A 12,606-nucleotide genomic window follows, 5' to 3' on the forward strand; every position below is an offset into this window, starting at 1 on the left:
TAGAAAGCTACCCTAAACTGTTGTCTCTTAGGCTTTGGGGTATCATGAGTAGTTTTAATTTTCTTCTTTGTGCAGAATTTCTATCACCAAAAAACACATGACTTTTATAATTAAACAGGGTTGGTTTTTTTAAACTGTGGTAATATACAAAGATAAAATTTACCATTTTAAAATGCATAGTTACTTAAGTACATTCACATTGTTGTGCAACCTTTAACCCTATCTCCTTTTTCATCACCCAAACTGAAATTCTGTACCTATTAAACAACTCTTCATTCCTCCCTCTCCACCAGAGCCCCTTGGACATCATAATTCCACTTTCTGTAGCTATTATTTGACTATTCTAAGTACCTTAGATCAGTGGAATCATACAGTATTTGTCCTTTTGCGTCTGGCTTATTTCACTTTGCATAGTATCTTCCAGGTTCACCCATATATGTAGCATGTACCGGCATTTTATTCCTTTTTAAAGCTGAATAATATTCTATTGTATGTATATACCACATTCTGTTTATCCATTCATCCATCGATGGACATTTAGGTTGCTTCCACCTTTTGGCTGTTGTGAATATGCTATGAGCATGGGCGTACAAACATCTGTATGAGCCTCTGCTTTCAATTCTTTGGGTATATACCCAGAAATGGAATTGCTGGATCACATGTTAATTTTAATTTCTTGAGGAACCTTAACCAGTGTTTTTGTTTTTGTTTTTTTTGCGTTACGCGGGCCTCTCGCTGCTGTGGCCTCTCCCATTGCGGAGCACAGGCTCCGGACGCGCAGGTTCAGCAGCCATGGCTCACGGGCCCAGCCGCTCCGCGGCATGTGGGATCCTCCCGTACCGGGGCACGAACCCGTGTCCCCTGCATCGGCAGGCGGACTCCCAACCACTGCGCCACCAGGGAAGCCCTTAACCAGTGTTTTAATATTTAATTTTTTAATTCTTTCATTCATTTCATCTCAGAGAACATGTCCTTTCACTCTTTTGTGAGGGACCCAGAGTCTGAGCACAAACTGAGCCCTGGTACTAAAGTTAGTGTTCAGGTTGGTCAGCAAGAGATGGTAACCACCTGAATAGCACAGCCCCAGATCAACGAGACAGACAGAACATTATGGCCAGAGATCTTCTTTACTGTCAGGACAAATTAGTTCTCTTCACAAGGGGAAGCCTGAAGACCAGTATTCTGTAGGCCTGGAATTTTATTATTAAAAATATAGGACTTGAAGAGTCCCCTTGTGAAAAAAATAGTGTTATTGGCTGACAACCTAGCCAGAATTTGGGAAGCAGGGGAGATGGAACTGAACTGTGTGAAGGAAGGAGATTAAGCAGGGGCAGAGATGAAAGGGGAATGGGAAAGGTCCCAAAGACACTCATTCTGCTTTACTGTTTGTTCTATCAACCTGGTGGTCTGAAGCATGCCAGAGCTGGGTGTTCATGTGTTCCCTTGCTCTGTCTCTTTCTCAGTAGGACTTATGAACAAATGGTGGGGCGGGGACATTGAGCTGCATAGACCTAGAGGTTTATTTTTCAAAGGATGACCAAGAAATCCATTTTGCCACCAATCAGTAAATACAATGCAACTTCCCAAAGTTCAATTTACAAAGAAGGAAATTTAATAAATAGCTGAAGATACCCCTGATTGAACCCATAGGTTCTGTGAGTAGACTCATGGAATTCTAAAGAGGTGGTTGCCTAGTAACCAATATAAGCAGCTTTGGAACCTAAAACTAAGGAAGGTTTAAGATGGAAGAAACTTGCTTCCCTTTGAAGACTGTGTGTGGGAAGCCACTTTGAAGGTAATTTCAAAACACTGCTGCTTCATCAGTATGTGAAAGGAGCTTATTAGCATCAGATGAATGATAAGAGACAGACAGAAGTAGTTGAAAATATTTTGGATTAAGTGTCAAAGTATCAGTGTGTTGCTTCAGGTACTAAGCAGTACTGTGATCTTAGTCACGTCTGCTCTCCAGACCTTGGTTTTGAAACCTAATATAAAAGAGTTTTAACAGATTATCTTTATGGCAGCATTTCCAGAGTAATCTCATGAGACAGCAGTGTACCTGTATGAGTGCATGGCAAATAATGGGAATTAGAAAGTAGAGGGGAGGGAATTCCCTGGCAGTCCAGTGGTTAGGACTTTCACTGCTCTGGCCCAGGTTCAGTCCCTGGTAGGGGAACTAAAATCCCCCAAGCCACTCGGCATGCCCCAAAAAAAAAAAAAAAAGAAAGAAAGAAAAAAGAAAGTAGAGGGGGAAAAAATGAAGGGAACTTTCTGTTAAGAAAGAGGCAGCAGGGAATGGATAAAGAAGATGTGGCACATATATACAATGGAATATTACTCAGCCATAAAAAGAAATGAAATTGAGCTATTTGTAATGAGGTGGATAGACCTAGAGTCTGTCATACAGAGTGAAGTAAGTCAGAAAGACAAAGACAAATACCGTATGCTAACACATATATATGAAATTTAAGGAAAAAAAATGTCATGAAGAACCTAGGGGTAAGACAGGAATAAAGACGCAGACCTACTGGAGAACGGACTTGAGGATATGGGGAGGGGGAAGGGTGAGCTGTGACAGGGCGAGAGAGAGTCATGGACATATACACACTAACAAACGTAAGGTAGATAGCTAGTGGGAAGCAGCCGCATGGCACAGGGATATTGGCTCGGTGCTTTGTGACAGCCTGGAGGGGTGGGATAGGGAGGATGGGAGGGAGGGAGACGCAAGAGGGAAGACATACGGGAACATATGTATATGTATAACTGATTCACTTTGTTATAAAGCAGAAACTAACACACCATTGTAAAGCAATTATACCCCAATAAAGATGTTAAAAAAAAAAAAAGAAAGAGGAGCAGGGACCTCCCTGGTGGCACACTGGTTAAGAATCCACCTGCCAATGCAGGGCACATGGGTTCGAGCCCTGGTCTGGGAGGATCCCACATGCCGCAGAGCAACTAAGCCCACGCACCACAACTACTGAAGTAGCCTCTGAGCCTGCGCTCTAGAGCCCATGAGTCACAAATACTGAGCCTGCGCACTACAACTACTGAAGCCCACATGCCACAACTACTGAAGACTGCGCACCTAGAGCTCATGCTCCGCAACAAGAGAAGCCACCGCAACGAGAAGCCTGTACACCGCAACGAAGAGTAGCCCCTGCTTGCCGCAACTAGAGAAAGCCCATGGGCAGCAATGAAGACCCAACACAGCCAAAAAATAAATTAATTAATTTTAAAAATACTTAACTTAAAAAAAAAAGGCAGCAGAGAGAGGGTATTTGAAATAAGCCAGGTTAAAAGGCTGTGTTCCCTGATCCCACTCTCCCCACTAACCAAACTTCCTTCACAAATCTGACAGATACATTTTGGAGCTATGGTTTCTCTAAATTTAATGTGTATAAAAACCTCTGAGAGCTTGTTAAAATGCAGATCTCTAGGCTTCACTTGCAGCCCACTGAATCAATATTCTAGAGTGTGGGACACAAGAATCTGCATTTTAACAAACTGCTCAGGTGATCTTGATGCAGAAGGTCCTTTAACTGTATCTAACAAGCACTGTCACAGAAGCTGACTGTCCCCTCTTGGGCCCTTCCTCAGAACTTCAGAATCTGTGGGTGTAGATCAGAGTGTATTACTTGTCTAAAACTCTCAGAAGATGGGACTTCCCTGGTGGTCCAGTGGATAAGACTCCACACTCCCAATGCAGGGGGCCCGGGTTCCATCCCTGGTCAGGGAACTAGATCCCGCATGCCGCAACTAAGAAGTCCATGTGCCGCAACTAAAACCCCGAGTGCTGCAACTAAGAAGATCCCACATGCTGTGATGAAGACCCTGCGTGGCGCAACTAAGACCCGGCGCAGCCCAAATAAATTAAATAAATAAATAATTTTTTTTTTTAAAAAAAAAACCACCTCTCAAGATACTGTGCTAAGGTTTATAGCCTTTCCTTCTGTGGCAGTTTCCACTGCTTTAGTAACAGAAGGAAAGAAACAAGATATTTCTCCTTTCAGCATGCATTATTTAGCCCACTTCAACTATTTCTGCAGAATAAAGGCAACAGACCGGGGGTGAGGGTCGGGGACTGGGAAGTGAACAGAAGAGTGGAACTAAATTTGGAACCTCTGAGATAGCATCCATTTTGAGTCTGGATTTTTATATCAGGTGTTAACTGGACACATGTGGCATAAACCTTCGAGCCCCACTCCTGCCTGTCTAGCCAAGTTCCTAGAAATGCAAGAGATAATCTGGTGGTTGCTGCTTACCAGATTACAGGGCCTGATCTGCAGTTATGCCAGCTTTGAATAACTGTAGGATGCAATTTATTCAATTTCTTATGCTGTCAGTGCACAAAAGCACCCGGAACCTGCCACTCTGCTTTTGGTTCTTAAGGGCTATTTGTTGGGAGGGAACCCTGCCTCGATGTTAGTCCAAGTAATACTTAAGTTTGGATAATATGGAGCTTCCAAACTCTGTTTGTAGGTCTTTTCTTCCCTCTCTTAATTGCCTAGGGCCCCAGTATTCCTAAACTTTTCCCTAAGTGCCCAGTGCATCTACCTGTGGGGCCCCAGAGACTTGCCTTCTAAGGACAATACTCCAGGCTCTAAATCAATAACAATTCCTCACAGTTATGTAATACTTTGCAGCTTGCAGAGAACTTTCATACATGTTCCCTAATTTTGAGCTTCATATCAACACTAAATTAGAACAGGTATCAGACTCTATTTTCAGATTGGCAAACTAAGGCAAACCAGGGATATTAAATCGTTTAAACATGGCTGGGAAGTGCAGAACCTGGCCTGACACTTGTCTTCTGACTCTAAGTCCGTCCAGGACAGACCTCTTTTGACCAAACCTTAGAACATTTTGTCCTGTCCCAATTCCTTTACAAAAACATATCTATCATGTGTTCATCCTTTTTCAACAAGCCATTATCTTAGATGATGATAACTATTCCTTGAGAATTTATAATAACTGATAATGATAACATGGTATTCTTTCTGTGATGACAGCATTGTAACCAAAGATTCTGTATGTCACAGGCTAAAGGGCATATATCTGGGGACATCCCAAATCATTCCATATAAGTAGTCATCTTAGGGTGAAACCAGTCCTCATTCTGTTTTTCAAGTGTTTAGGCTCAAAATGCCCCCTGACTTAGGAGCAAGATACTGACACACTGATATGTTAAGAATAAGATGTTCTATTAGGCAATACACAAGGCAGGAGAACACTAATATTGTGTTCATCTCGCAGTTCATTTTCAACCAGTGAGAGTAGACACTGTTTAAAGAAAAACAGCACCTTGTGACCACCCTCTAGCCTTGCCCTAATTTTTTTAGGCTGACTTTTAAAATACTCAGTGCCCGGTGGCCATGTTGCCTTCGTGACTGTGAAGAGATGGAACGACTAAATTTAACCTTATGTGCAAAAATTCCTGGAGGGACATCACATTAATCATGTGTGACTTAATGTGAGTTAGGTCATTAATTCTGGCCTAGTGACATCTAGGTAAAAGCTGACCCTTAACAAAAAGACACACCAAGAGGACAGATTTAATACACAGAAGACAATGGAATAAATCAAGCCCTAAAAAGAGAAGGTACTGTGCTGGGTGTTGTGAAAGAGAGAGAGAAGAGTCAGATCCAGGCTAAGGGGTACCCTGTGCACAGGGCAGGAAAGGCAGGAGTTGGCACTAAGCATAACAGAATAATGGTCTCACCTTCATGCTTGGGGCAGAGGTTGGGGGGCAGTGTCACCTGCCCCTGGGAATGGCAAGGCCAACAAAATGAGTGGTATGGAGCCAAAGCCGGTGTGGCACAGAAGTTAAGTGCTCTGGGGTGGAATCTGGCAGCTGACTTTGAAGCCTGACTCTGCTACTTATGGCCTATGTGATCTGAAGTAATTTACCTACCTCTCTGAGCCTCAGCTTCTTCCCACAGGCAATAAAGACCATAATATCACCCCAGTGTAAAGCCCTTAGCAAAGTACCCATAATTGTCAATTATTATTATTAGGCCAAGGAAGTGCTTCAGAAGGAAAAATTTTTAAAAAGCACTAACTCTGGGCAATTGTTCTCTACAGTGTTTTCCATGCTAGCTAAAACCTGGAAACAACTTGCCTGATAATTAAGAGCTAAGGTGATTTACCTATTTGATAAAATATTCTGTAGCTGTAAAACATTTTAACAATGAAGACTATGTAACAATATGGAAAAGTACTGGGTGACTCTGAAGGACAACAGACTGGAGACGTGGTCCTTACGGTGCAGTTAAGGAGCCAAATATTTAACGATGTGAGGTGTCACAGGGTTAAAAGTTAAAATAACTGGAATGGACTAGGAGTGATTTGTAAATCTGTGTATGACAGGGAGGCCTGGATAGGTCAAGAAAGAGTTACGGAGTAGGCAGGAATTGAGCTGGGCCTGGAAGAATGGACAGAATTTGTGTCAAGTATGGAAGAAAGGCTTCACATGGCACAGAAGGAAGAGCTACCTGTGGAGGGAAGAACACTCGGAGAAGAGCTAGGAGAGTCGAGAGGAGAGGTTACATGTCAGGACAAGGTCATAAACTGGGGTCATACTCAGGGAGAACCCTGAATGCCAGGCTGAGTTGTCTGAACTTTACGCTGTAAGTTCTTTGAACAGGGAGGAAGCAACTTTTGGGGAAAAACTGGAAACCTGGGATACTGCTGAAAAGCAGTAATCCCTCATAAGGAGATGAGGGTCTGAGCTTTGGGACAAATGTGAGAACTGGAAGCAAAGGTCTGAACAAGGACCATTTCAAATGTTGCAGCATTTCTTTCTTTTGTCTTTCTAATTGCCATGGCTTCCCCCCTCCCCTACCTGTTCTCCAAGTTCTTTTCTTACTGACTGCTATGGGCTACCAATTTCTACTGACCTAGAGCTCTCACCAGTTCTTCCCAACCCCTTAACAGGTGCCTGGTCATGCCTCCAGGTCCTCCTCTGGACCAGGCAGTGTGGAAGGAAGCATTTGCTGGGAAACAATGACTAAGACCGAGAAGGGAAAGACCTTTCTCTCCCAGCATTTCCGTCAGTCACTCCCCCCACGGCTGGGATGGGGCATGATTTTCTCCTACTTAAAACCAAGAAACAAGGAGGAGTGCGCCTCCGTTTCCAGTGTGCCTCCAGTCTTCCACTCCAGCCCGCAGCACTGTGCAAACCTCAAGAACCAATATTTGAAACAGGCAGCTGCAAACCTCACCTTTTCTCGGGAGGTGGTGCAGCAGCGAGGGCTGGCCAGCATTCCTTACAGCCAAAACAGCTTTGACCATCTCTACGATGCAGACGGCATCATCCAGCCTCCCCAAGTCAGGAAGCCCCGAGCTGAGAAGCCCGTCAGCTTCAAGTTCCTGGATTTTTCAGGTCCCTCAACAAGGGTCACCTCCCAGGCTATGAAGACGGAAAGCTCTGCCAATCTTAAGAAGCTGAAGAAATCAAAGCCAGCAAGCGCAGTCCAGGAAGCATCTGGTCCTCTCCATCTTCATCCAAGCAGGGAGCTAGACGTGCTGGATCTGTCACTTTCTCCAGATGTCTACCTGGAGGAGAGGGAAACCTGGCTTCCCCCTTCTGAGAAGGAGGCCAGAGCATGGCAGGCTGTCGTGCTGGAAAAGCTTAACAAGCGCACTGCCCGATGGATCCAGAACAAGAGTCCTCTGAGGCCTGGGGTGTCCCCCAGTAAGTGGCAGAGCTTCTTGCACCAGCAGTACGACTGGAGCCACATCCGGGATGAGCTCACTTCCTCCAGCGACCTGGAGCTCTTGAAACAGCTGGAGGAAGAAGAGACAGCAGAATTTGAGGATCGAAGTGTCGTTCTGCCCACCCAGGAGGAAAAGAAGCCAGAGCTGCTGCTTCCTGTCTATTATAGGTAGACTGGCTGGGGCCTCGGGCGCGCCTTTGAGAATCCCTGGCTCCCCTTCAAGGACTCCTGGGTGGCCTCACACTCCTTATTTCAGAACACACTGTCACATTAACCTCTTGTGTTTTCCACCACCAACCTGCTAAGATTTCCACAAAGTAAGGTTTCGCAACCTCAGCACTCCTGAGGTTGGATAATTCTTTGTTGTGGGGCTGGTCCTGTGCACTGTAGGATGTTTAGCAGCAGCCTACTGCATGCCAGTAGCACTCTCCAGGTGTGACAACCAAAGATGTCTCCAGACACTGACGCATGTCCCTTTGAGGGACAAAGCTGCTCCCAGCTGAGAACCACTGCCTTTAAAGGAATGGGTTCTCAGCCTTTCCCAGCAGACTGAGCCATTCTGCTGTTCCAGGTACTATCCAGGTGCTCCTAGAAACGAATCCATGGTGGGAGTGAGGAAGGCAGAGACCTCATGAGGTTTGGTCCTGCCTCAGTCTGAATAAGGAGCCAGTGTGTCAACTGACTCGAAAACTGACTGGCGCAGGATGGAGAACTAAACAAGCTTAGAGAAGAGGATAACTGCACGTTTCTCACATTGCTTCCTTTTCATTTATAACTCTAAGGAAGACTGGAGCTATAACATCCCTGATTCCTAAAAGTGAACTAAAGATAAGTGGAAACATTTATTTATTCATCTATTGGACAAATATAAATTGCATTGCCACCACTTTCCAGGCACTCTGCAAAGTGCTGGGAATACAATGTAAATGAAACCGACACGGACCTATCCTTTAAAGAGCTTACAGTCTGTCCACTAAACAACCACACACATAATAGGTAAAGTGAGGTAATGTAGGAGGTGGGTTCCCTTCCCCAAGTCCATGCACCCTCTAAGGGCACCAGTTTTAAAGCTACCCGTCCCCCCTTTTCTCCCCATGTCACTCATTCCAAGATTGCCCAATTACTTGCCGCAAGTGCAGACAGTTGAAATCACACCTGGCATCAGTAAGACTGCTGAGGACATCGATGGAAAGGGGAGCATCTACCAGCCCCCAAGGCAGAGCCACTTCCGACAGGTGAATCCCCGAGCTGGAAAGTTTGCTTACTCCACAGACAACACCTTTGAACAGGAGATTTACTTTGGTAATGGAGCTTGGGCCCTGTAGTGGGGGCCTAGGGGGACATGGAGCAGGGAGGTGGAAGGTAGCTGGGGGATAACACAGTCATGGGTGTGGATGAGAGGCCCTGGATGAACCAAGTGTTCATGTTGACACTTCCTGGTTACTAGTACATGAGGTTTTTTTTGGGTTTGTGGGGTGGAGGCCGGGGACAGGGGGTAGGTATCTGATAGGAAGGAAACTCTTCTTCCTCTTTCCCCTCTCTCTATCCCTTTATGTTTACTAAAGAGGTAGTGGAGGTAGGATTGCAAAGTAAGCAAGATTCAGCTTTGGGAACAACCTACCTCTTCTCTGTTCTCCCTTCTCTCACTGAGATAATTCCCCCAATGAGGTGCTATGTTGGAAAAAAACAACCACAGGCTCTGGAGATCTGAGCTTAAATCCTGGCTTAGCCCCTTCCTACTAACCTTCAGCAAATTATATAAGCTGTCCAAGCCTTACATACCTTATTTGTAAAACAATATTAACAAAAATGCACTTTAAGTAGACAAGAAATATAGTGCTTCTTGCCCAATACCCATGAATGTCTACTACCTTCCCCTTCCATCCTGCTACCCTTTAGATGCCTGGGCTTCCAGGATACACAATCTAGGATTGCACGTTCCAAGCTGTTTATTCTTCCCTACCCTCATCTTGTTCCGAAACTGCTTTCAACTGAAAGTCTTCTTAAAATGTTTAACAAAATTATTCAGACAAAGGTATTTATGACTGATAAGAGATGAATTAGGTAACCCTTCATTAGTATCCAGCTTTTCATAGCGGACAATGCCTGTAAGTTAGGTTCTGACTTGGCTTCCAGGCTTTTATGAGGCCACCAGGTCATACTTCCAAGCAACAGTCACCTTCAAGGGATGCCCCCAGAGCATGGTAGTCATGAGTCCTAGAGGCTTAGAGTAGGGCAAAAGGAAACTCGGTTGATCCTGGTGACCAAAAACCCAGGAAGAGAGGAAGGAGGCGGGTTCTAGGGACTCATTATTTATCTGTTCACAGATAAAGTCCAGATCATCCACCAGATTGGTGCAAAGAGAGACCAAATTTTCCTGGAAAACCTCAATCGATACAGCAAGCAGCTATCTAAGGTCTTCCCTGAAACCCCAGAAAGGTGGACTTCCCAGCCAGTTCCTGAATCATGTAAGCACGAAGCTGATAATGGGGGTAAAGGTGGATGTAGGGTTAGTTCTTTAAGGTCCCTGTTTCATAGGCTGGGACACCACCAGCATCTAGGTGAGTCCCTTCCTACTAACTAAAAATCATCTCATAAATTTATAAAATACTAATTGTAACAGGAAAAGCCTTTGTGGCCCATACAGCTGAAATGAGATGGAACTTAGTTGTAACCAAGTGGTTTAGGGCCAGTAATTCCTAATAAGACAGATCTCACCTTAATGCTTCCAAATGAAGTACATCAAACCCCTGATCTAGCACTCTGCCCTTTTTCCTTGGGCTGGCTCTACCCTCCCACTCCATTCTCAGGCCCATACCTGCTTCAGGCCCTAGAATCAACCTGTGTTTCAAATTTCTGTTTCATGAGTACATCATCCTTCATTCTGTAAGTTAGGTAAGGTAGAGGGAAAGGAGTTAACCAAGAAATAAACTTATGAAACAAAAAGTGCCCATCCTCGGGCTTCCCTGGTGGCACAGTGGTTGAGAGTCCGCCTGCCGATGCAGAGGACACGGGTTCGTGCCCCGGTCCGGGAAGATCCCACATGCTGCGGAGCGGCTGGGCCCGTGAGCCATGGCCGCTGAGCCTGCGCGTCCGGAGCCTGTGCTCCTCAACGGGAGAGGCCACAACAGTGAGAGGCCCACGTACCGCAAAAAAAAAAAAAGTGCCCATCCTCCAGAGACTACGTCTCCATTCCCCATGACTCTTTTTTTTGCAGTGTCACCGTTCAGATGGGCCCACTGGTGTGCAGAAACTAGCAGCAGTAGTGAACCATTCTTTTTCCTACCAGCCCCAAACCTGTCTCTAGTGCTGCCTGGCTCTAGAGGCAATAGCCACTAGAGCAGAGGAGGTGCTAATGACGGCAGATGTGGGCAGCTTCCACCAAACTCACACAGCCTCCTCCTTTGTTGAGGGCTACGATTATAAAGCAGTGAAGAAAGCATGTAGCAAAGCCTTGGGTTGGGTCTTAGCAAGTCACCTCCCAGGGCTTCAGCTGCCTCATTAAAACTGAGACACTAATCATTCCTATAGCAAGGCACTCGTAAACACTTAGCAGCTTATAGCACCATTCCTCCTCCCAAATTAAAAACATTAAAAAGAAAACAATAAATTAGGAATTAATGGCCAATTACATTCTACTTTAAATGGCAATATATCGAGTATTGAATTTTATGAGCAAACGTTGTTACATATAAACATATTTATATTCCTAAAGATTTATTAAACTTATAAAAAGGCTTATATGTATCTCAACTTTTCTTCCCCAAATTTCTCTGCTCCATCATCATGGCTTTATCATGTTTGTAGTCAGGACTTGTCATAACTCCCTATGGGACTTGTACTCAGTTTCCTACATAATCACAGGAAAGTTGGCTCTTGACAGTTTTGTTTTGCCTTAGTGCTAGCCAGGAATAGGAATGTGATGCTGGCTGGGAACACACGCTTAGGGCAGTGGGCAGAATACCTCATACTGCTGCCCCGCACAGCTTGCAGGCCTGTGAAAGGAGCCAGGCGCTGGACAGCTCTGCCCATACCGGCCAAGGATCTGCTGCTGCAGGTGGGTGAGGAGGACATGCCCATGAAGACCAGGAGACTGAAGAAGCAGGCAGAGTCACTGAAGGAGAATGTGACTTGGGAACTGGTGGTCCTGCGGAGGATGCTGCAGGAATGGAAGATGGCCTGGGCTCTAAGTGAGTGAAGGGGGTGGGGCGGGCGGGGGTCCTGACATATCAGCATGTTATTTGTGAAGGAGGAGGTTCTCACCTTGGACTAGTGTTTCTCAATCTTTGAAAATCCATCCCTCTCTTGTGAGACATAAAAATCTGGTTGCCTCATCAAGGTTAGACTAGAAAAGAGCTTTTCACACAATGACAGCTGCATTTATCTAGATACTTTTTGCACGGGCAGGTTTTACATCAGTAATTTGTGGAAACTCACTATGCTGAGAACTCTTCACAGGCCGAGACCCTATCTTACTGACCTCTGAAACTTTACACTCAATAAGTGATGCGTGAAAGAAAGGGTGAAATGTGCTGCCCAAGCAATGGAAATGCAGTGATCAAAAGAAACTTCAGTTGGCCGTGGTATATACAACCCTTTTCCAAAATTCATTTGTAAATTTGGGATTATCATATATTTACTTTGCCTTCAGCGATATGGGAATAGAACGCTGAGTGCCTGGGACAGAGGAAGGGCCCAGCAAGGAGTGTTGAAAGCTGCAAGATTTGAGGACTCAAGGGCTGCTGGCTTTCAGAACATGAAAAACTAGTTTAGTTAGTGCAGGAAAAAGAGAGGTGATTCATCACATAAACTGGTTCAGGTAAACAAAAAGAGAGTTGAAAAAGAGATTCTGAGTAAAAGCTACCAGTGGGGAGCACCTACAGGTGGT

At 45.0% G+C, this 12,606-nt stretch overlaps 1 protein-coding gene across 1 annotated transcript in view; it reads left to right on the forward strand.

Annotated features, from left to right (window-relative positions):
- Positions 1-7,005: 7,005 nt before the first annotated feature.
- The window catches only part of LOC101321319 (protein numb homolog), a 234,127-nt gene continuing 228,526 nt past the window's right edge, over positions 7,006-12,606 (forward strand). Inside the window, exons 1-4 of the mRNA XM_073799306.1 lie at positions 7,006-7,886; positions 8,830-9,020; positions 10,046-10,186; positions 11,705-11,908. Of these exons, the coding sequence (XP_073655407.1) occupies positions 7,006-7,886; positions 8,830-9,020; positions 10,046-10,186; positions 11,705-11,908 (1,417 nt within the window). The remainder of the gene's footprint in view (positions 7,887-8,829; positions 9,021-10,045; positions 10,187-11,704; positions 11,909-12,606) is intronic.

The sequence above is a fragment of the Tursiops truncatus genome, chromosome 2 (genome assembly GCF_011762595.2).
Source record: "Tursiops truncatus isolate mTurTru1 chromosome 2, mTurTru1.mat.Y, whole genome shotgun sequence".
Classification (NCBI taxonomy): Eukaryota; Metazoa; Chordata; class Mammalia; order Artiodactyla; family Delphinidae; genus Tursiops; species Tursiops truncatus.